Genomic DNA, 26,127 nt, shown 5'->3' with positions numbered 1-26,127 from the left:
TGTGCAGGCGGCTGAGAGACAAGTCAAGGGACCATCTGCAAAGTACAATATAACCCAATAAACAACTACAGCATCAACTCATATTAAAAAATACAAAAATAGTCATTAACTTCAATGTTACAAACTGTAGTGCCACCCAATTCAGCTTGCACATCAATGGTGACCCACTGGTCATACTACACTGCTTTTGCACATTTTATATTATGAAAAATATTCAATAACTCCACTGTAACACACCAAATTTAATTCACACATCACTGCTCTAATATTGGTTATACAACACTTTGTCTTCCAAATGCATAACTGTAAATGTAACTCTTTTATCCAAAGGTATACATTTACATTCTTATGAGTTCTTGATCTTCCCTGGGAATCAAACCTATGACCTTGGTATTGCATGCACCATCGCTCTACTGTTTGAGCTACAGGCAAGCTAATATGGGAAGTAATTGCACATAAAAAATAAGTAGGCCTATTATTTACACAAAATGATATTGGTAGTGTGCGCAGCTAGTTACAATCATAGCTTATGCATTATATTTGCTTACTGAATTTCGATGGCATTACACATAACAGTGTGAAGTTATTGATTTTATTTCATAAAAAATCATCACAACTATGCTTTTTTTAAATCAAACTAAGTATTGTAGTATAACCAGCAGGAGAGCGGTGATGTGTGAACTGAATTTGGGCACAATGTCATAGTGAAGCTATAGAATATGTTTAATAATATAAAATGTGCAGATGGGTTTGGGATTTTAACTTTGCAGACGGCCCCTTATTTGGACTTGTCTCTCAATCGGCTGTTTAGAGATAAATTTATATTATGAGGAGAATTAGCTCGTTGTCTAGGTTACTGTGATTGTAAATAAGTGTCGTTTGTGTTTTAACAACGTTTAGCTCAAGAATATTGATCCGGGAAGTTCGAATAGCCTATTTGAATATTGCCAGCATTTCTTTATATTTGAGTCCAAGTTCAAACACTATGAAACGCTCCATTAACGTACGGAGCTCTGAAGCACTGCCAGCGGAACATTAAACAGGAAGTGTCTCTCCGAGCTCAAAACAGGGTTTGCGTGGGAACGCAAATATCTTTTCGAGGGAATGCAAAACTTTTGCGTGGGAACGCAAATAACTTTGCGAGGGAACGCCAAAGTTTTGCGAGGGAACGCAAAGTTTCTTGGGGGAACGCAAAAGTTTTGCGAGGGAACGCAAAGTTTCTCGGGGGAACGCAAAAGTTTTGCGAGGGAACGCAAAAGATGTAAAAAAAAAAAAAATTCTCCCATCCTAAATTTTCTTCCACCACCACGTCCCTTTAGGGGCTCCGTACCTTTGTAACAGCTGCCAGACTTCAGCTGTCTAAATTGCTTTTTGGACAGAGATAAAGTCCCAAACACCTCCAGACAGTGGTGAGATTCAAAACCGGGCCTCCCAAGACACCTAAAACTTAGAAAACTCATTTGTGTTAAACCCTTTTCATACAGTTTGTCAAAAGTTGATATGCACTGCTTTAATTGTCTCCTATCTGAGTGTGTGTGTTCGTCTCTACATCTTTGTGCATATGTTTTAGAGGTTAATGGAGGTTAGTCTTGTTGATGTGTTTTTAATAATCATTCGGACAGTCGTACATCCCCGTCCGCCCCACTTGCTTGATTACTCCTCATAAAATCATATTTCGCTCCATATTTAGTCTGAGAGCATACATAAATAAATGCACACAGCCACACACACACACATGCAATTTACACTCATACACAGGCACAAACACTTGCATCATGCCCTGACTGTTAGTAAATTAATTTTTCAATCCGGACGCTTTTGTGAAACAGTTTCAATTAAAGCTGGATATTAATGTATGCAGATGAGCGTGTGTTACTGCTTAATTAGGGGGGACCTTGTTGGAGCTCTTCGTTTGGAAGAGAGCTGATGAAGCCAGGCAGAAACACAACGGCTCACTTCCTGTTAAAGCATTCAGGGTACTTACTGAGTGCAGTGTATGAAAGAAATAAAATGGTGATTTTAATCAAATAAAATGAAGAGAAAATAAATAAAATGGTGATGGTGAATAATATGATTTTTTTTTAAGACAAAAGACGTTTAGATTTTCAGAATATCTATGCTGCTCTTTTTCATGCAATAGAAGTAGATGGCTGTAAGAAGTGTCTGTAAAGCTCTAAAAAAAATTTGAAAAGTTTTTTAATGAAATGAATACTTTCATTCAGTAAGGATACATTGAATTGCTCAAAAGTTTCAGTAAATACTTTGGTCACACTTTAGGGTCCAATTCTCACTAATAACTAACTATTAACTAAACTTTTGCCTCAGTAAACTTCTGATGACTGCTTATCAGTAATATTTAGGAAGGTAGTTGTTAAGTTTATAGGTATTGGGTAGGATTAAGAAATGTAAAATATCATGCAGAATAAGGCATTAAAATGTGCTTACTAATAAATAGCCAATATCCTAGTAATATGCATTCTAATAAGGAACTAATAGTGAGAATTGGACCCTAAAGTGTTTCTAATATATTATATTATTAAAATAATGCAGTTCTTTTGAACTTTCTATTCATCAAGGAATCCTGAAAAGAAAAAAAACGATCCTTGTTCCAATAAAACATTGATAATAATAAAAAATGTTTCTTGAGCACCAGATCAGCATATTAGAAAGATTTCTGAAGGATCATGTGACACTGAGGACAGGAGTAATGAATAATTTGGCATCACAGGAATACATGTATTTATATATTTATATAATTTATTTTAATTAACTTTAAAATGCATTCATATTTCACTATATTTTTATTTTTACTGTATTTTGATCAAATAAATGTATCCGTGGTGAGCAAAAACAAGACTTTTGCAAAAACATTTTTTTTAAATTTGGATTGACCTCAAACATTTGAACAGTAATGTATTGTTGGAGGAGAAAGTCTTAAACCCTCATTAAACTGTCTCAGACATTTTATTTCAAAGCATTGGAACTTCATTTAATGTGACGTTTTATTTTGCTCTGATAGTCTCAGATGAAGGATCTTCATTTATCTTGTGAAACTGAAGGACCGCTGGGAATGTAGACTGAGTGTTTCAAAGAAGTTAAATGGAGTAAAGCAAATGCATAAATTGGATAGAGGGCACAGGGCTCTAACAGGAAATAGAAGTGACCCAGATGCAGACTATCGCGTATATCACTGTGTGCAAACAAGACATATGCTAAATAGGTAGATTTGAATTTACTTTGTAATCGTGGAAAAAGTATGTTCTATGTAGTATCAATGTGTGTATTAAATCTGCCATGTTAGTGTCACGTGAACTACCAGCATCAGTTCCATTCCGGGTCCTTTTCGCCTACTGTTTTTCGAATATTGAGACATACTCTTTTGGCATACTGTTTTTCGTATACTATATAATAGGGAAGTATTTAATTGCGGGCACAACGAGAGACTTTGAAGGCGGAGACTATAGGAGTCATAGCCATCACTTAAAAAACACACCTGAAATGAAGAGTAATTTCAGATGATCTAATCATGAGTAGTCCAAAACATTTTGTAATCCAATCCCTGAAAACACACAGCCTACTGTACAGAGGTAGTCAGAAGCACATGTGATTTGTAGTGTAAAAGCTAATCTGTCCTGATGTATCCTAGACAGCACTTTTTGCACTTTGTCAACATGTAGTAACACTGACGTATAGAGAGTGATGTGAGTATTTATGAAATCAGAGACCCTCAGCTGAAATCTGAACACAAGTGGTCACAGGAGACACATTTGAGACACTTGTGAAGATATAAACCGCAAAATATCTCGGCTGACCACTTACTATATGATCAGATCACCCGAGATGGATCTTAATGCCAGGTGTGAATTGGGTCAACTTACAAGCTGAAACTTCTTTTATATGTGTCGTGCAAACTTAAAACGAATTAAACCCACAGTGTTTGTTAGTAAGCTGGTGGCGTCTTGCTGTGGGACTAGGAATAGAGGAGGAATCTGCCAAAAAACCTGATGCTTTTAGCAGAACAATAATCCCAAAGCCAAATTAACTTTTTAATTAATTTACAATGGTCCCAAATTAAAAAAAGCCAGATTAACTTTTTAATTAATTTACTGGAGTGGCTTAAAAACAACAATGTAAATAACCTTAAATGACCTAGTCAAAGACTAAGAACATGTGGCACTGTTTGAAAATGATGGTGTACAAACCTGTTTATCCTCAACAAACGGGAGCAAATGTGCCTGGAGCAATGGGCCAAAACCACACCTATAAAGAAGCTAAAGCACTTATGAACACAATGAATGTTTTCATTGCTGCAAATGGATGGCACTATGAATAGTTAAATGTGAGGATTTTTTACTTGTGTAATATCATACAGATTTTTTGTTTTTGTTGTTGTTTTTACATTTAATTAAGAATATAAGATTAAAATAACAAGATTTTATAAGGTTGTTTGAAATTAGTGTTTTAAAGCATTTCTACATATTTTTCTGATTGAGCTATTTTCCACATTTTACGTGCACCTCTCTGCATCTGTCCTGTGGTTGATTACCAACAGATGCTTTCCTCCTCTAGTTGCTAGGATTTTTCTGTGCCTTTTTTTCCAGTGACTGGATTGTGTTTGCTGAGTGTGTATTTGCTGTTCATCTGCTTAGTATTGCTGACAGTTATTAAATATACATTCTCTTTTTTTCCTCTCTCTCTCTTCTTTGTCACTTAAAACCTTATTTCCTTTTTTATTAGTTAAATATATATATATATATATATATATATATATATATATATATATATATATAGAGAGAGAGAGAGAGAGAGAGAGAGAGAGAGAGAGAGAGGGAGAGAGAGAATTAATTATATATATATATATATGTATTATATATATATATTGTTATATTGTCAAAAGTGTCAGTAAAGGCACTTACTGTAATTTCCATTTAAAATATAGTTATTCATTTGAACTTTCTATTCATCATAAATTCCTGAAAAAAGTGTCACATTCTACACCAAAATATTAAGCAGCACAACAGTTTTCAACAATAATAATAAGAAGAAATGTTTTTTGAGCAGCAAATCAGCATATTAGAATAATTGAAGATGAAGGATCATGTGACACTGAAGACTGGAATAGTGATGCTGAAAATTCAGCCTTGTCATCACAGGAATAAATTATATTTTAAAATATAAATAAATAAAAAACTGTTTAAATTGTAATTATATTTCCCAATATTACTGTTTTTACTGTATGTTTGATAAATAACTACGGTACTAAGACAAGATACTAAGATACTTAAAAACTAAGATACTTAAAAAACATCAAAAAATCTTACTGACCCCAAACATTTATATGTATAATACAAAATTTAAAAATACTATATCAAAAAATGTATATGAATATATTTGAATATTTTATTTGATTTAAATTGTATGTATATATATTTATAACAATACATTTGGATCTTTCATTTTCTGCCTGTTATGAGTAGCAGGGGCAAATTCACAATATTCTTTGCATTTGTAGTGACGAACATTTAGTCTTGAAGTGTGATCAGAGGCCGGGTGCATAAACTGCAGTGACTATTCTTAACAAGTTGAAATAAAATGTGTTGGTCTAATTTGATATCGAAAAGTTGGTGATATACTGGTTCTTAAGACACAGTTTTCACATAATGGCTATGTCGCTGCGTGGCCCCAGCAGTAGATAGACAGATTTTGACCTGTACAGCTGGTCTTCATTCCCGAGCCTGAAGAATGCTTTATAAAATAACTGCTTAGGACTGTAACACTGATTGGCTGTCCTGTGATTTTGCTTGTTTTTGTTGATTTAATGTATCTTGTGATGCTTTTTCTTTGTTGTCTGACCCGCTTCGTTCTCTGTCTCTCAGCTGGAGTATACCGCTCGTCTGGACTTCCTCTGGCGTGTGCAGGCGAAGGAGGAGATAAATGAGATGCGAGAGCTACGTGAACACAATGAGAACATGCTCCGGAACATTCTCCCCAGCCATGTCGCACGCCACTTCCTGGAGAAAGACAGAGACAATGAGGTAGAGAGACAGAATGGATCTGGGTGTCTCACTTCTTTAGTCTGACAGGAAAAACATGGCAGCACTTAGATGGCAAGAACATGTGAGGAGAGGATGAATCACTGCCACTCTCTTTGTTCTTTGTTGTGCTTTATTGGCATGACAGTCAACTTTCTGTAAGCATTTGCAGCTGCGGAAGTCAGAACCAATGAAGAAATTTACATAAATTGATAATAAATATGCTTGACAAAACAAACAAAAGTACAAATAATATATTGGGGGTCTGTAACTCTCTTCAAAACACCTGAGCTGCCTAAATGCTGAAAATTCAGCGTTGCCATCACAGGAATTCATTTTAAAATATCAAAATAGTAAACAATTATTTTACATTGCAATAACATTTCACAATATTACTGTTTTACTGAATTTTTGATTAGATAGTTGCAGCTTAAGAGACTTCCTGCAAAAACATTCAAAATATTTAGAACAACTCACAATTTTGAAAGGTAGTTTAAATTGTCAAAAAACAAAAAAAAATTATACAATGATATTCTGAGATTTCCTTCTCCACGAAGGATGAATGCAGTGTTGCCTTAGAATTGAGCTAAAATATGGTATCTTAGTTGGAAGCATAATCAAATTTGTCTCCCATTTGGAAATGCTTCTGGTTCTGGTTTATGTTGTTGTGCCCGCAACATAGATTGTTAATCTTGTTGCAGCCATGTTTTTATGTGCCTACATATCTTTTTTTTTCCTAGTGTCTTTTTTGTCTTTGTTCTTTCCTTTGAGTTTGTAAAGGCAGTCTGTGTGTGTTTGTGTGCTCTCTTGTCCTGATGTGATTCGTCTGTTTATTTCTGGAGTGTTCTGCTGTCAGTCAATCAAACAATAGGGAGAATAAATAATGGAGCTGTATAACTCACGGATAAAAATGCATCCATTAAGCCTGTGTGGGTGAGGGAATTGAGTTGCTTTAATTATCCCATTAATTTATAATCAGGTGGAGTATTGAGGTTTGATTTAACTGGTGACGCTAAAAGTGTGTGTGTGTGTGTGTGTGTGTGTGTGTCTGAGTGTGTGAACCATAATTTACGCCACTCTCTGCTATTATTAAGATGAGAAAATGATCCCTCTCTCTCTCACATGCACACATACACGGTCTTGCTCGCAAAACCTGCCACTCTTAAAGGGCACTGAAGTCATTTGGTTCAGTGACTAACACTTATTACGTGTATTATTACCTGTTTTCTACACTTGTCTTCAACTGTCACTGACTTTTTACATTATGCGCCAGCAGGGCGGATCAGTGTGATGCTGAATGTTTAGGGTGTATGGAGAGAGTTTAACCTCTTTCTATTGACCACAGGTTCCTCTTTAAACAGCAAAGTAGTTAGAGCATGGCCTTGTGGTTTGCACACATTAGACCTCAAATATAGTACATAATTGCGTATGTTGTGATATGTTATGTAGTGCGAATGAGGTCTGTTCAAAACCACCATGTGTATATGGGAAGTGCGTGTAGGACCATTCACATAGGACCTGTTCTGTTTTATAATTATTGTACACATGCAGAAAAACGTTTTTGTAACGTCACTGTAACACTTTTTTGTTGTTGTAACAAATTTGTTTTAAATTATTCATTCTTAGTATTCAATATTATATTATATTATATTATATTATATTATATTATATTATATTATATTATATTATATTATATTATATTATATTATATTATATTAGGTAACACTTTACAATAAGGTTTCATTAGTTCAGTAGTACACTACTGTAGTTAACATGAACTAAGAATGAACAATACTTCTAAGGCATTTATTAATATTAGTTAAGGTTAATTTTAACATTTTACTAATACATTATTGAAATCAAAAGTTGTATTTGTTAACAATAGGTATAGCACTGTGAACTAACATGAACAAACAATGAACGACTATATTTTATTAACAAACATTAACAAAGGTTAATAAATACTTTATCAAATGAATTGCTTATTGTTAGTTCATGTTAGTTAATACGTTAAAACAAATGAGACCTTATTGTAAAGTGTTACCACGTATTTTATAGCATACTATAATTAATAACATTGTGTAATATATTATATGTAAACAATCTGTTTTATAATTTTGTATAATTTTGTTGCCTTGGCAACTAGCTGAAATAAAATAAATTAACTTTTATATATTTTATTTTATCTCAGTTAACTTTTAATTTATTTAAAGAAACGATTTTTTTATGGTTTTAGTTCAATATAATGACCCTGCTTTGTCAGATGCATTATGAATTATGAATTAATCAAGTGTGTTTGTTATGGTTATTGTACACATGCAGAAAAACATTATTTGCCATTGCAACGTTTTGTTGCTACACTTGTTTTTAGATCATTAATTATATATATATATATAAATGTATTTGTTTATATATTTATTCTTACATATTACATTGTTATAATATAATTAATCAAACATAACATTGCTAATATATGATAATAGCCTATATTAACATATTGAAATGCATACTATAATTAATAATATTATATAATATATTATATGTAGGCCTAAACCATGTTTTTTTGTATGTTGTATATGTTGTATTGGCATTTATCAGATATCAGCCTTATCAGATGCATCTGTTCTGACTCCCACTTGTGAGGTAATCAAGTGTGTTAGATATAAAGCAACACTGCCCTCTAGTGGTCAACACATTATGCATACCACATTCACTGTATTGTTGTTCTGACGTTCATTGGAATCACATTTTTATATGTTTTTACATGTGTCAAATTGAACCAAAGTTATCTGCAGTTGACTTTATTCCAGTGAGGAGGTTTCTAATGTTTGGTCTCCATCCATAGGAGCTTTACTCGCAGTCATATGACACGGTGGGAGTGATGTTCGCCTCCATTCCGGGCTTTGCTGATTTTTACTCTCAGACGGAGATGAATAATCAGGGTGTGGAGTGTTTGCGGCTGCTCAACGAGATCATTGCTGATTTTGATGAGGTCAGATTTCTACCATCACACACACACACACACACACACAGACACACACACAGACACACACACACACAAGTATTTATAAGCGTAGTCCAACAATAAATGACAAATCCGTCATTATTGACTCACCCTCATGTTGATCTAAACCAGTTCATTTTGAACAAAAAACAGCATACAGGTTTGTAATGACATGAGGGTGAGTAAATAATGACAGAATTGTCATTTTGGGGTGAACTATCCCTTTAAAGTGCCTGTATTATGCTTTTTCAGAAATTACCTTTCACGCAGTGTGTAATATAGCTGTTTGTGAATTTAAAAGGTCTGCAAAGTTTTAAAGATCAAATGCATGATCAATAGGTATTCTCTCCCGAGCGAAAGAATTGATTCTGAACTGCCTGAAACAAGTTTCCAGTAATTCCAGTCTTACCTCTTGTTTGAACGTAGGTTTGTTACACATTTGCATAATTCCAGCATATGGTCTTCATTGGCTACCTGTGAACAACATCTACTTTGACCCGATCTCAATCACTGTGGTTGTAGCAGAGGCCTGGAAGAGTTTATAACATGTTGTCGACATGTCGAGAAGACACTGTTTCCTGTGATGTGAAAGTAAATCCAGTTAGCATGCATTTCCAAAGGATGAGGGCTCAGATTGATACGCTAAAAACGACACCATCATTACGGTTTGTATCACTGTGTATACAAGTACTTAGGAAGCCTCCAGAACTTAAATTCAGATAAGGTAATGAGGGAATCTTTTCGGACATGCGCTGAAAGCGGTAGGCCAATCACAACAGACTGGGCCATCTGTCCAATCAGAGCAGAGTATGCGCTTGGGAAGGAGGGGTTTAGAGAGGCTGAATCCTTTATCGAACCGTTTCAGTGACTGTGAGATAAGAGGTGATGCTGCAATGTATATTATGAGAAAATTCACTTTTATAAGGTGTTTGACTTTGAACACAGATGTGTGTCCACATTGTGTATTCGTCCTATGAGGGTAAAAATCCACCCACTCCTTTTTTATAATTTTACTTCATAGTAGGGGGAAGCCCCGCCCATGACTGGTGACGATCTGCCCTATTAGCATAGATCCGCCCCGAGTGATCCGCAGCAGTCCGCCATTTCTTTTTCCTCACTGTAGTAGCTGAAATATACGTCTGCGTCAAAAAACTTTACAAATGTTCTGTTATTGGATGTACCAACGAACATAAGAGTCTCCATAGACTCCTGCCATCTGAGCCAATGAGGACACCGTAGTTGAAGGAATTTATTTATGAAGGAAGTGTGCCGAAGAAAGTCGTTAAAGTGTTATATGTTTGGGGAAATTATTTTATCCCAGACTGCTTCACAAACGAGGCATTTGCACAAAAGTTGTTTCTAAAAGATTTTAAGATTAACAGGATGGTACATGCTATGATAAGCTGAATCAACTTTACTCTACATAAATGTATCCACTAACCATTCAGAAACATCCAGTTGCATTCTGAAAGTTGTAACTACTTCCTGAGTCTCTCAGTTAGTGTCCGACTCCGGCTTGAACATGTAAGGCTGAACACCGCTACTGACAATTTCTGACATTTTGGGTGCGTGGGACTCTCCAGTTTTGTTGTTGCCGGAGTATCCGAAGTATGAGCTGTAAACGTTTAAACGTTTTTTATTTTATTTATTTTTTTATACCCAAACAGGGGCAAATTTTACATGCTATAATAGATGATCTGTGGTGTATTTTAAGCTGAAACTTTACAGACACATTCTGGGAACACCAGAGACTTATATTATATCTTGTGAAAAGGAGCATAATTGGTCCCCTGTAAAGTGTTTTTAAAATTAGGAACCATTAAAAAACCATAATATGGGCACTTTTAATTTTGATGATTCATCTAAGATGCACAGTTCCATCACACCTGCTCGAAAGCTGCTAATAAAAGTTTGATGTTACATATGTAGGCTGTCATATTTGAAAGATTCTCTCTGTACAGCTGCTGGGGGAGGAGAGATTTCAGGACATCGAGAAGATAAAGACCATCGGCAGCACATACATGGCTGTGTCAGGACTGTCTCCTGAGAAACAAGTATGAAAACACACACACACCTACAGAAGCATACACACTCACTCATGCTACAACATATTATCTGATGTCTTCTTATAAGCAGTGTCTGTAGTTTAAAATCTATAAAAAGGGTTAGCTTGTGCACTAATCTTTCTATATATGTGTGTGTTACCATAGCAATGTGAGGATAAATGGGGGCATCTGTGTGCGCTGGCAGATTTCGCCATTGCTCTGAATGAAAGCATTCAGGAGATCAACAAACATTCATTTAACAACTTCCAACTCAGAATCGGTAAGAGTCACATTATTTAAACACAAATTATTTAGAAACACATTTGAAAGTGACAATGGAACGCAACAGTGACTGCCACCTTTTTTATCAGCCTTTATTCCGAACGTATTTAACTTGTTTATTTTCTCAATAGGAATTTCAGATTTCTTTTTTATATTAATTTAAAGTCATGAATGAAACCAACCAGCTCTGAGACGATTCAGAACATTACAATTAATTAATAAATTAAAATTGGGAAAGATATTTTTTGATGAAATATTCATATAAGGTTTTTGAGGTTGTAAGGAGCCGTACTTGATTACAGGTATATTATTTGCAATGCTTTGTGGGAGTGGGCAGTCACTATTACTGTTTCCATTATAGTTACTGATCCTTTCAGGATCTTGGGTAATGTAGTTCTTAGTTGTTGTTGTCTTAGTTTTTTTTTGTCACATTGAAAACTAGAATTTCTATCTCAATTGTACTTAAAAAAATCTAAATTTTATCTTTCTGTACACAACCATTTAAAAATGTTTTGAAAGAAATTAATACTTTTATTCAGCAAGGATGCATAAAATTGATCAAAAGTGACAGTTAAGACATTTATAAAGATTTAAATGTCAAATAAATACTGTTCATCAGAAATTCCTGAAAACAATATATCAAGGTGTCCACAAAACTTTTAAGCAGCACAACTGTTTTCAACTAATAATAATATGAAATGTTTCTCAAGCATCAAATCAGCATATTAAAATGATTTCTGAAGGATGAATTCAGCTTTCCCATCACATAAATAAAATATATTTTTAAATATTTTTCAATAGAAAACGTTTATTTTAAATTCTGATAAATTATTTTTCCTTTTTATCTAGCCCTTATCACCTTCTAAGTATATTCATTATTTATTTAATTACCTATTTTTTTGTTGCTGATTCTACTCTGTTCTTACCCTGAAAATAACCATAGATGCTAACATGTCATAAAGCAGTCAAATAAATAAATTGAAATCAATGACAGCTTCAGGACTAGTCATTATTTATCAACACAAAAAAAAATTTGTGTTTTGTGATAAAAAAAATGAATTGAATTTGTACTTCCGGAACTGGGCCCTGAAATGTATCTCCATTGCAGCTTGCACCATCATGTCTTTTCAACAGGGTGAATTTGCTGATGCTGACTCTGTCCGCTCTCTCCCTCAGGTATGGCACATGGCTCTGTGGTGGCTGGAGTCATCGGCGCTAAAAAGCCGCAGTATGATATTTGGGGGAAGACGGTCAATCTGGCAAGTCGTATGGACAGCACGGGTGTCAGCGGCAAGATCCAGCTCCCAGAGGAGACCTACGCCATCCTGAACGAGCGCGGCTTCGCCTTCGAGTACCGAGGCGAGATCTACGTGAAGGGCATCAGTGAACAGGAAGGCAAGATCCGCACGCACTTCCTGATGGGCCGTGTGCAGCCCAACCCGCTCATCCTGCAGCCGAGGAAGCTCACGGGCCAGTACTCGCTCGCCGCCGTGGTGCTCGGCCTGGTCCAGTCCCTCAACCGGCAGAAACAGAAACAAATTCTCAATGAAAACAACAACTCAGGCATCATGAAGGGCCACCACTACAACCGCAGAACTCTGCTGGCGCCGGGCGGCTCGGACACCAGCCACGCTGAGGTCACGGACAAGAGCGACCTGGCCTAGATCTTAGATGAGGAAAACAGACTGAGTACTGAACCAAAAGACTGAGCTGTGCTTCAGACTGCTGCCGCTGACTGAGAGTCTCTCTTGCCGTCTGTGTTTCTTTTTGTATTTCTTTTGTATTTGAGAAACAATAAAGGGGTTTAATTTTTTTATAAAGGTCTGAGCTTCCTTTTGATAAAGGTCCATATGAATGGTTTGATCTAATGCTGCGTTCACGTCATGTTGGAATTAGCGGGAGACTCTCGCTATTGACACTGTTCAGCCAAACATCCATTTTCTCAAGCAGTGAAAAAACATGGTGGAGCAAAGACGTCACTGACAAGACAGAGCAGGAAGCAAACAGCCAGCTTTCAAATTTTGTAAATTTTATTCAAACAATAGCCTAACGTTTTGGCGCTCTTTACTGTGCCTCAGTTCAACATGCACGTGTAGGATACCGATCATCACTTCCTCTTTATTATTACTAATAGCACGAAATAAACATGACTGAACTTCAGAAGGTATGTTGAAAGATACAGTGCAACTTACTGTTAACGTCTCATGTAACATAATGGATAAAACAATGTTTCAACCGTGGAAAGATGTCACAACAGCTTGTAAACAATATACAATAATGTCAATGTGACACATAATGTCACATTTATCTCAGAAATACAAATCAGTTGTTATTATATTATTTTTATACAGCAGAAATGTTTATATTAACCTATAGTAATGTATAGTGATATTTATAATGTACTTAAATATTGTAGCCTAATGTACCAGCTGACATGATTCCCTTAACACTCACTTCAAGTTGAACTTAAAAGTTGGCAGCCCTGTTAGAAGTATGCTATACACATAGAATTTACCTTTAACAGTTTATGCTGCTGGCATTTTTGCTATATTTTTTTGACATGGTGGTCAAATCAGAATTATGTTTTTATTTTATTATGCGTCGAAAACTCTTAAACACGAGAACCCCGACATAACGTGAACGCTTCATAAATGTATTCCATAATGCTCTGTTATTGTTTTGACTATAGTTTTGCAAGTTTGCAAGAAGAAATCGATGTCGAAGTAAGCTATGTTATAACAAATGATTTGCTCAATCTTTAGCTTCATATGGGCCTAGATTTTTTGGTAACACTTTAGAATACTGTATCTTACTTACTGCATAACTAATAAGGAATTATTGAAGAACTAGTAGGTAATTCTTCATTAACTACTTCTTCACTACTGTTAACTACTAAGGAAGATGTGTTAACTAATCAGTATGTAATAGAATTTTATGATTGTGTTAAGTTACAGTTAGTTAATCAATAACTAATTAATTCTGTCATACCTCCTGAAGAACTACCATTAATTATCTATTTATTAAGGTTCAAGAAAAATAACTAAGAAGTAACTAATGAACAGTCATACAAAACTAACCTCAGATTAATTTTATATTTTATATACAGTACTGTGTGTGTCTGTTTTCCTCGGCATAGAATGCCATTGAGTAAATTCATGTATTAGGCAACAACTGAGGGGAACTGAAAATATAGGGAACACTTTAGTAATTAATAAAGAATTATTAGATAATTCTTCAGGAATTATTTATAACCTGGAACAGTATTCTAAAGTGAAAATACAGGGAAGCCATTAGTAATTAATAAATAATTATCAAATAATTAACCAGGAATTAGGCTACTTATAACCTGAAACAGTATTCTAAAGTGAAAATATAGGGAACTTAATAGTAATTAATAAAGAATTACTAGATAATACTTCAGGAATTACTTAGAACCTGAAACAGTATTCTAAAGTGAAAATATAGGGAACCCATTAGTAATTAATAAATAATTATCAAATAACTATCCAGGAATTAGGCTACCTATAATCTGAAACAGTCTTCTAAAGTGAAAAATTAGGGAACTTATTAGTAATTATTAAAGAATTATTAGATAATTCTTCAGGAATTACTTATAACCTGAAACAGTATTCTAAAGTGAAAATATAGGGAACCCATTAGTAACTAATAAAGAATTACCACATACTTCTTACTCAAATAAAACTTACTGTAAAAAAAAAAACACTATTAACGTAATCATCCATAACCTTTGTAAAATACACTACGACTCGTTTAAGCTACATTATGTCTTCCTTTATTTCAGATGATATTTTGTTTTAACATGTATACTGCCTACATTTAAATTCGTTTAACAAACAGCTCTAAGAACATATTTTAACATCTGATGTAAATAGATTTACTATCTTTATGAATAAAATAATGTGTTTTATGCAAGGGATCATGTGTTTCCATCACGCAAAAAAGACCAACTCAGCTAGGTAACTGACCTTGTGTCCTTGTATGTTGCCTTGCATAAAATAAAATGATTTACAGCACAGTAATGATTTAATAGATTAAATAAAACGTACACAATCCTGTATTTCGCAGAAGAAATGCACCAAATCGGCGGAGCTGAGAACTCTCCAGAAGAGGATCACCAAATCACTGTAAAATGTAGGCTACCGTGATATTGCCGGAACTTGAATGGTGCAAAATAAGTTTAAAATGTATAAGAACTAAGTATAACAATATGCTTTTTACTTTTTAAGTACTCTAAAAAATTAAGGTAATTTTGAAAATGGCCTAATTATAATTTTACTGGAGTAATATTTTATTGTGGTATATCTGTACTTTTACTCAAGCACTTGAGTTGTGTACTTCCACCACTACAATGCTAAAAAAAAAAACTGGATTATTGACTACTGTGTATAACTGTTCATTAGCTACTTCATAGTTATTTTTCTTGAACCTTAATTAATAGATAATTAATGGTAGTTCTTCAGGAGGTATGACAGAATACCTTAGTTATTGATTAATTAACTGTAACTTAACACAATCATAAAATTCTATTACATACTGATTAGTTAACACATCTTCCTTAGTAGTTAACAATAGTGAAGAAGTAGTTAATGAAGAATTACCTACTAGTTCTTCAATAATTCCTTATTAGTTTTGCAGTAAGTAAGATACAGTATTCTAAAGTGTTACCGATTTTTTAACAAGCACCAACACCTGGATTTCTATTTTACAGATAAAGAATGAAGTTGTACTGAGAGAATATTATTATGGCCCAACATGAACAATCTACAAATGAGAACGACAAACATTGTAAAGGATTTTTACAATTAAAGTTTACAAATAGGCTACATCCGATTAAAGTAGGCTAGTGATGATTTAATCAAAGCTGGCAGATGTTTTAGCTTCTTTTTTAAAAACCATTTGGGCTTTGTGACGTATTTATTTTCAGCGTTAATGTAGGCTACTTATATGTAATTATCACCTGTATAAATCTGCTCTGATAAATAAATTATTTACAGCTGATCAGGTGGAAGTGCAGGTCTGTCCTGCAGAGGGCGATGTTGACTGAATATTAAGTTAGGGTCAGATCAAACGATTGAAGGAAAACAGTGTGAGTGAATGTGTGGATGTGTCTACTGTGATTTATCTATTAATATTAGTAAATAATTAATAGAATTTAACATGTTTTTAATTACAAATAAATTAGAATGTATTTGATATTTTATTGTTTTAATTATTCACATAATATTTCAACAGTGGTTTATTTAACTTTTCTCTTTTTTCTTCTTCCCACTCTCTTACGTAGGTGTAAACAGATTCTCGTCTTGTCATTCGGACATGCTTCTTCCGCCTGTATTTCTGACGGGTGGGCGGGGCTAATATCCACATCCCTCCTGTCGCACTCTAGGATGTTGTTATTCTCGGCTCTGTTTTTTTTTTTTTTTTTTTTTTTTTAATTGACGAATAAAATTGAATGGAGGCAGTTGCCATGGTGAACAGTGCAAAGCTTTGATGTTGAGAGTGACAAAGTGGTATATGTAAGAGGGGAAATAAAAAGATGGGAGAGAGAGACAGAGAAAGAGAAGGGGGTATGAAATGATTGTTCAAAAATCAAAGAGTTAAAATGCCTGAAAACTGGCACAAATACGACCTCAGCTGTGGCACTGTAGGGTGTGTGTGTGTGTGTGTGTGTGTGTGTGTGGAATGATGATGTGTTTGTTACTTGACAAGCCATCTGTGAACAGTTTACAGATTTTTTCTCAGCATTGTATGCTCACACATGGGTAGGTGACAACATGTGTGTAGAGAATTTTTATCTGCATTAATATTTCATAATTATATGAATGTATAAGGGAAGTTGAGAGGGTATAGTTGTCACACTTTTTACTTCTGGTATTTTCTCAAAGAAGGTTTTTTTTTTGTGTGTGTATTTTGAAAGTCAATTACTGTTGAGACGCATACAGTAACATCTTGACTAAAAGTAAATAAATAAAATGTTTCTTCACATTATATGGGGTAAGTTGTCACAGCCTACCATTCACTTGTTACCTGACAACTAAAGCACAATTAAAACAATTTGGAACACAATTTCACGCAGAAATAGTCATTTTATGTGTAACTCTTTCTCTCTCTCATTGCTCCCATACAGTCACAATTCTAAAAATGGTGTATCTGCTGTTGATTGGCAACAACAGTGAGACCCCCTCCCCCACCAATGTGCAGCTGTTTTGGATGTGTGTGTGTGTATTCCAGCAGATGGCAGTCCATATTGATCATTCATAATCATAAATTCAGAATCCATTATCATGTTTCCTGTGATGGGAGGAGGGAGGAGCTGAGTTCCCATCAGCCTCTCAGCAGACTGGATCACCACTCAGGTACTGTATTATGCATGAAGCCTTATGAATATTTAAATAATGTTAGAATGGGGGCTGACAGGATATGTTTAATGTAGTCAAGGTGTTCATCATAACTGCCCAGCTGATTTTTCAGGAGATCATCATTATATTTTAACGCCACCTGCAACCAGCGAATTATGGTTCACTACTGACGTCCTGAACAAACTTCCTGTTTCAACAGGAAACACATCATCACAGGACAGAAAACTGTCAAACTGTCAAACTGTTTACAGGGTTGTTCTAGGAATAACACAAAATTCTGTCATAATTTACTCAATGTCATGGCATTCCTCTGTATGATTTAATCTCTCTACACAAATGGAAGTTTTACTATGAAACTTTTTTATACAATGATTCAAGGGTTAGTTCACTCAAAAATGGAAATTCTGTCATTACTCACCCTCATGTCTTTCCAAAATGGTAAGATCTTCAAAAAATCTCCAACACAGGTGCACAAGGAGAGCACCACAAAGCATGCGTGTTGTGCTGGTGCGAGAGCAGAGAGTGAATGTGCTTTGGAGATTAATATTTTGTAAATTATGTTATTGTTTTTTGTGTAAACAAACCACTCTTTTCACTTGATAAACCCGGGGCCCGTTTCAATAAGGAGGTTCAACCAACTCTGAGTTAAAATTTGAACTCTGAGTTGACTTACCCTGAGATGGGAAACTCTGAGTTTTCGGTTTCAGAACAGCTGAAATGAGTAAGTTCAATCAACTCTAAGTTGACTGCCTCTGAGTTAAGCGCGTGCACCACAACTATAAAAAGCCATTATCAATGGAGCACAGATATTATGAGTCACCATGGTAACAGCGCCAGACAAAAAAAGGTCTCCATATTTCTCATCAGCAGTACGCAAACATTTTCTTTTTAAGCAACAGGGCAGCAGCGGCGATCGAGAGAGTTGGTTTGGGAGAAAATAGTTGCTCGAGTCAATGCGTAAGTTTACATTTTAATTAGGCTACTGTTATACAGTGTTGGGTGTAATTACCAAGTAATCTAAATACTGTAATTTAAATAAAGGGATTACTCTTAATTCTTCTGTAATATAAAGTAAAATATGATGTCATTGCATTAAATACTGCATAGACTATAGAACAATTCTGTATAAAACAACAATGGATTTAACATAACATTTTTTAAAGGTATATTTTTAATGTAACCTTCTCTCTCTACACACTTTGGTCAATTCAAGAATAATTCATGCAATTGTATATTGTTAATTTGAAAGCATTAAAAGTGCAGTTTATTGTCTCTTTTTGTATTGTTCAAGTGGTTGAGGTTGATATGGGATTTATAAAGTAATTACTAATAAGTAGACCTATACTTTCTAGAGATAGTAATTATTACATTAATCTAATTACACTGTTGAAGATGTCATTTGTAGTTAGTAATTAATAACTATTTTAGAGTAACTTACCCAACTGTTATAATATCAGAGGTGAAACTGGAAGAACAGTATGTTATTCAACCTAATTTTAATTTTCATGTAGGTGCAATCCTTCAGGCATTAAAAGAAAATAGCAGCTGAAAAAATGAAATATAAAAACATAATTCAGTCAGGTATGGCTTGAGAATATCATGGATGTAGGCTACCTGACTTTACAAACATTTGACATATTAAATAACTAAATAGCATCCAGTGTCTTGCAGTGCAGCAGCATTTTTGACATAGGTCTAATTAACACAATTAAATGTTCATTCTCATTTGACTTCTACTCAGCCAACAGAAAGAAGGAAGAGGCTTGCAAAGATGGAGATGAAGATGAAGATGCAGAGGAGATGGAGATGCAGAGGAAGTGGAGATGCAGAGGAGATGGAGATGAAGATGCAGAGGAGATGGAGATGCAGAGGAGATGGAGATGCAGAGGAGATGGAGATGCAGAGGAGATGGAGATGAAGATGCAGAGGAGATGGAGATGCAGAGGAGATGGAGATGCAGAGGAGATGGAGATGAAGATGCAGAGGAGATGCAGAGGAGATGGAGATGCAGAGGAGATGGAGATGCAGAGGAGATGGAGATGCAGAGGAGATGGAGATGCATAGGAGATGGAGATGCAGAGGAGATGGAGATGCAGAGGAGATGGAGATGCAGAGGAGATGGAGATGCAGAGGAGATGGATATGCAGAGGAGATGGAGATGCAGAGGAGATGGAGATGCAGAGGAGATGGAGATGCAGAGGAGATGGAGATGGAGATGCAGAGGAGATGGAGATGGAGATGCAGAGGAGATGGAGATGCAGAGGAGATGGAGATGCAGAGGAGATGGAGATGCAGAGGAGATGGAGATGCAGAGGATATGGAGATGCAGAGGAGATGGAGATGGAGAGGAGATGGAGATGGAGATGCAGAGGAGATGGAGATGCAGAGGAGATGGAGATGCAGAGGAGATGGAGAAGGAGATGCAGAGGAGATGGAGATGCAGAGGAGATGGAGATGGAGATGCAGAGGAGATGGAGATGGAGATGAAGATGGAGATGCAGAGGAGATGGAGATGCAGAGGAGATGGAGATGCAGAGGAGATGGAGATGCAGAGGAGATGGAGATGCAGAGGAGATGGAGATGCAGAGGAGATGGAGATGCAGAGGATATGGAGATGCAGAGGAGATGGAGATGCAGAGGAGATGGAGATGCAGAGGAGATGGAGATGCAGAGGAGATGGAGATGCAGAGGAGATGGAGATGGAGATGCAGAGGAGATGGAGAAGGAGATGCAGAGGAGATGGAGATGCAGAGGAGATGGAGATGCAGAGGAGATGCAGAGGAGATGGAGATGGAGATGGAGATGAAGATGGAGATGCAGAGGAGATGGAGATGCAGAGGAGATGGAGATGCAGAGGAGATGGAGATGCAGAGGAGATGGAGATGCAGAGGAGATGGAGATGCAGAGGAGATGGAGATGCAGAGGAGATGGAGATGCAGAGGAGATGGAGATGCAGAGGAGATGGAGATGCAGAGGAGATGGAGATGCAGAGGAGATGGAGATGGAGAGGAGATGGAGATGGAGATGCAGAGGAGATGGAGATGCAGAGGAGATGGAGATGCAGAGGAGATGGAGATGCAGAGGAGATGGAGATGCAGAGGAGATGGAGATGCAGAGGAGATGGAGATGCAGAGGAGATGGAGATGGAGATGCAGAGGAGATGGAGATGGCCCTGAGCCTGAATGCTGGAAGGCCAATGGCTGAGGAGATTCCTGGAGGGACTTCATCAGAGCCAGTCACTCCCGAAGATTGAAGTGCCTTCATAAAATGTAAGAGGTGTATGTGATTGTGATAACAATATGTGTTATTTTTTATATAGAGTGTTTTTGATATTTCCATATATTTTACTTTGGGTTGGGTTTTTTGTTGCTCCCAACAGATTCTGATGGTAATATCTGTCTTTTGGAGCCTCCTGTCCCAACAGAACCCCAGACAGTTGTAAGTAGCCTACTCAATACACCAGAAATTATGACAAATAGTATTATAAAATGTGCTCAACCAAATGCTCATCTTCACAGGACGATGGGTATGAAGAAACAGTTTCTGCTGCCACAGAGAGGCCTACAGAGGAAATGTTAATATTATGTGTCTACACATCAAACAATCTACACATTCACATTTCTTCACATTATTTCTCTGGAGTAGCCTATAGAATCTAAGTTTATATCTAAGTATAAACGGATATTCTTATCTCTCCCCCGTCCCCAGAGTGTGGAAGAACAGTAGGAGGAAGGTCCATCAACTTCTGGTGCACAGATGAACACAGTTCAGTGATTTTCAGTGAATGCCACAGTTTAATTCTGTAGAATTTGTTTAGAGCTACATGATGTAACTCTAATCTACTGTATTTTCAGTTGCCAGTTAAGAAGTTATATAGACTTCATCTTATTAAAAAAATTGGGGGGAAAAACAGCAATGAATAAATGTACCGAAAGAATGAATGAGGTGTTTAAACACTGCTTCCTCTTTAAAAAAGGGGAGGAGACCGAAATAAACTCTGGGTTTACGGAAGTAAACCTGCTCCCGACCAGGTTAGGTTCACAGAGTAAGTTACCATGGTAACTGACTCTGAGTATAAGTTACCTCTCTTTCAGAAACGGGCTTGACTTACCCTGCTTTCTCAGGTTTGACTTACCTCCCATTCTGAAACAGAAAACCCAGAGTTTCCCTCATTTCAGGGTTAACATACTCAGAGTTTTCACTTAACCTCCTTTCTGAAACAGGCCCCCGATGTTAAACCACTGGAGTCACATGGATTACTGTAATGATGTCTTTACTACCTTTCTGTGGCTTGAAAGTGGTAGTTGCGTAGGCTGTCAATAGAGGGGACGGAATGATTTTAGATTTCATTAAAAAGATCTTCATTTGTAGCCTGGCATACCAGACCTAGGCTACATCAAGATGTTAGGTCTGGGAACTCTCCATTGGCATGCCTCATTCCGAGGGGCGGGATAACAGTTGTCTTTTAGCGCTACAACCAAACAGAGCAACGAAGAAGGTGACGTAGTCAAGAGTCAGAGCAAAGCCGTTCTTTGTTCTTGTTTCAAAGAAAAGTTTAACTTCAAATCCTACAGAGTCGAATGGAAAGACCGCTGTTCGCCAGCAGCAGCAGTCATTCTTTGTTTTCAAGTAGCAATGAACCGTCGCGACTCTGTTGTCATTATGTTAAGCCCGCCCACCGACTCTATACACGATCTGATTGGGCTGACCAGTTTTTGGTTTTTCCAGCTCGAAAGTCAACGGAGAGTTGCTAGACTACACTGGCTGCGAAATAATTTTTGCTGCCGCTAGGGTCAGTCTAGATTTCTAGGCTAATTCCTTTGTGTTCTGACGACGAAAGTCGTACAGGTTCGGAACGACACGAGGATGATGTTATGTTAACACATAACCAAGACATGCTGCTGGTTTGAAGTTTGAATATGTGAAAGATCAAATGATATTTGAGGGCTTAGACCTATAGAAAAAAAATCTTCACATACAAAACATATGGATGATGTTCATTTAAATAATAAATAAAATGATAAAATAATTGTTAATAATGAAAAATAAATAGGTTTTAATTAATTTCTTAGGAGATCACAAATCTATTGAGGTTTGGGATTCTTCAACTTTAACATTCGTCCTGACATTTTCAGAAATCATTTCTACACCCATAGCAACCAATGCACATGTGAACTTGACCTGCCTCATTTGAACACACAAAACGACTTTCATCTTCCTGAGGTCTCTTATATCAGTTAGACATCAGGCAGTTCTCTGTTGGTACTAGTCACTCCAGGCACAGATATGTCAAACTGTTATCTTTAATTTGTTTACTTTGGGCTAAAACTTCATGAAATGACATTAAGTCTAACTGCCATTGCAGCATTAAGAAAAGCAAAATGTTTTTTTGACACTATAGGTTCAAATATATCATCATTTACTCTCACTATTGTTGTTCCAAACATGCTTTACTTTCTTTTTCTGTGGAACAACAGAATTTTGAGAAACTAACAGTCTTTAGAATTTGTGTTTTGCAGAAGAGAAAAAAAAGTCATACAAGTTTGGAATGACATGAGGATGAGTAGCCTAAATAATGACAGGATTTTTACTAACAATTTAAGTTCAGTCAAGAGCATTTTTTAGTAAAAATGTTGCACAAAAAACGAATTGTCTCTCATTTTGTTTTTATCAATTGTTTTAATTATTGTAAACATCAGGTTTACATTGAGGCACTTACAATGGAAGTGAATATGAACCATTTTGGAGGCTTTAATGGCAGAGGTGTAGATTGTAATTTTATAAAAGCGCTTACATTCATTCTTTTAAAGTGCCCCTATTATGCTATTTTAAAGGTTCCTAATTTAGTTTTGGAGGTCTCATACAATAGGTTTGCATGCATCCAATGTCAAAAAACACTTTCATTTTATATATATATTAATTTCATCTCATAATATACATTGCACATGTATACCCCTCCTTTCTGCGAGCCTACTCTGCCCTGATTGGTCAGATGGCCCAGTCTGTTGTGATTGGTCTACCACTTACAGCACGTGAAACGGAAACAAAATTCCGTCTGTAAATGGAAACAAAACTGAAATCTGAATTTCAGCTCCAGAGACTCCTCATTTTTACTCAGTGATACAAACAGTAACAATGCCATCTGTTTTCCCGTATCAATTCCAACGTGAGTCCTCATCCTTTAGAAGTGCATACAAAGTAGATTCACTGCACGGAAAGCAGTGTCTTCTTGACATGTCGACAACACAAACCAAACTCTTCCAGGCTTCAGCTACGACTACAGTGTCTGAAGACATGCCATTAGATTTTTTTACATTGTTATGTAGGTAAGTAACAGGATGTGGGAGTGGAATCGCTGTGGATTTGTTTCGGCAGTTCAGAATCAATACTTTCTTTAGGAGACAATAACTTTATTTGTTGTCTGCTTTGATCTTTAAGACTTTGCAGACCTTTTACATTCACAAACAGCTATATTACACACCTCTTGAAAGGTAAAATTCGAAAAAGCATAGTAGGGATTTTAAAAATTGGAATGAAACACAGTACAGTACAGTAATTTTAACAACATTAAGTTAAAGTGATGATGAAACCTTATCAATCAACTGAACTGTGCATGTATTTCTTAAACGCTTAGCCCACTTTATGTACACTGTCATTGATTTAAATCCACACCCTTGAAAGGGTGCCTTTTTCTAGTGTATTTACTTTAACTTCTCAGGTAATGTCAATGATATGACCCATTTCAGGTGTGTCCAAAATTACAACAACAGTGGCTGGTTGGAGTTAAATATATTTGAAAGGTTTGATCAAAATTATTGCTAGGGACACTTCTATACTTGCTGGATATTGGTAGTCCCATGTTTGGCATTACTAAAACACACCTGCACAGGTGACTGAATTGAACTCTCATCTCAGTTTACAGATCTGACAGCATTATTGGCTGGAACGAGATTTACACACACTGTGTTTCTCTGTCGCATGCACGACCACAGCTGCAGCTGCATCACCATGGAGATGCAGTTAGCCAATGACAGGCGGCAATTTTCCCTACAGGGACGCTGCTGATTCGGGCTGGGGGGAGCATGGGGGCGTAAACAGGAAGAAAAAACAAGAGGTGGGTGGATAGTGACAAATGAGAGACTGTGTGCGAGCATGTGCAGGTATGTGTGTGCGAGAAAGTGCAGGTATGTGTGTTCTCTCAGCTTCCTTTAGGTAGGCGGGGTTTACAACTTATGCATTTGAGCCTGTTGCTAGGCAAGACCAGTATCCATGGTTACCTCCATATCCAATCAGGTGTTAATGTTGATGTTGGCGCCTGTTTCATTCATGTGTGTGTGTGTGTGTGTGCTATCTGTGGAAGTGATGAAATTTAACCTTTCTTTAACGGTTATCGCTTCTGGATTCTGACCAGTCTATATTTTTTTTTGTGATAGTGGACCACTGGAACTCAAATAATCTAGTCTTATAAACAGTGCTGCGGTTTAGATTCAGGTTTGGATTCGCAGAACTCGTTATTCATCAAATCGAAGGGAACAGATAGAGAACTGTGTAGGCCATAGTCAGCACTGATATCCGTCAGAATTGTAGGAGTGTTACATTTGGTTTGATGTGTGTTAGAGTGTGTGCGTGTCCTCTCCTTCTGCCTTACAAAACCAAGTGACCGGTTGCTATGGGATCAGAGGCTTGGCGACCGTTACTAAGGCCCAAAGGCAGTCATACATGAACCCAGTCAACCCAGAGAGGAGAAAGTACAGAGAGAGAGAGATAAAGGGAGATAAAAGGAGAGAAGACCTGGAATATTTAAACAAACAACCTCATATTTATATTTAGGTTCAGATCAGAATACTCTAAAAATGTGGCTTATTAAACTGTCAGGTTTAAAAATACATATATCAAAAAGTTAGTGCATGGTTAAAAACATGGCAAACTAATAACATATGTATAACTAATAACATAGGCCATGAGTGTCCATCAGGATAATTCATTATGATTAAAGTGTGATAAAATACAAATATTACCTTTGGCATTGTAAAGTAAAATCGTTTTAATTCTAAAACAAAAGATAATATTATGGCAACCGGTCTATAGCACAAAAATAAGCTGCGACAGCATGATCATCTATCAAAGGGATAGTTTAAAATTAAAAATTAAAATTCTGCCATTAATTATTCACCCTCGTCGTTCCAACCTCGTAAGACTTTCGTTCATTTTTGGAACACAAATAACAATCTTTTTGATGAAATCTGAGAGATGTCTATCCCTCCGTTGACAGCTACGCAACTGACACTTTGATGCTTTTCACATATAAACATTCATCAACGCACACATCAGTTGTGGTAAACGGAAGTTCAAGCATGTTCGCTTGACGTGTGAGAATCAATGAGGTT

The 26,127-nt window shown here is 36.3% G+C and overlaps 1 protein-coding gene across 5 annotated transcripts in view; it reads left to right on the top strand.

Moving 5' to 3' along the window:
• adcy8 (adenylate cyclase 8 (brain)) overlaps positions 1-13,183 on the top strand; it is a 79,325-nt gene extending 66,142 nt beyond the window's left edge. For 3 of the 5 annotated variants that reach the window (XM_077221952.1, XM_077221951.1, XM_077221949.1), the window contains 5 exons: positions 5,877-6,035; positions 8,878-9,024; positions 10,998-11,090; positions 11,247-11,361; positions 12,540-13,183. In XM_077221952.1, coding sequence (XP_077078067.1) covers positions 5,877-6,035; positions 8,878-9,024; positions 10,998-11,090; positions 11,247-11,361; positions 12,540-13,027 — 1,002 coding nt within the window. In that variant the 3' untranslated portion in view covers positions 13,028-13,183. Of the gene's footprint in view, positions 1-5,876; positions 6,036-8,630; positions 8,676-8,877; positions 9,025-10,997; positions 11,091-11,246; positions 11,362-12,539 lie in introns of all 5 variants that reach the window. The other 2 variants (XM_077221950.1, XM_077221948.1) reach the window with 1 other exon arrangement.
• Positions 13,184-26,127: the final 12,944 nt, after the last annotated feature.

This window comes from Siphateles boraxobius, unplaced genomic scaffold (assembly GCF_051911475.1).
Source record: "Siphateles boraxobius isolate OS27281-9 unplaced genomic scaffold, OSU_SipBor_1 86, whole genome shotgun sequence".
Lineage (NCBI taxonomy): Eukaryota > Metazoa > Chordata > Actinopteri > Cypriniformes > Leuciscidae > Siphateles > Siphateles boraxobius.
The sequence above is the reverse complement of the archived record's forward strand: the minus strand, read 5'-3'. Positions and strand labels throughout refer to the sequence as shown.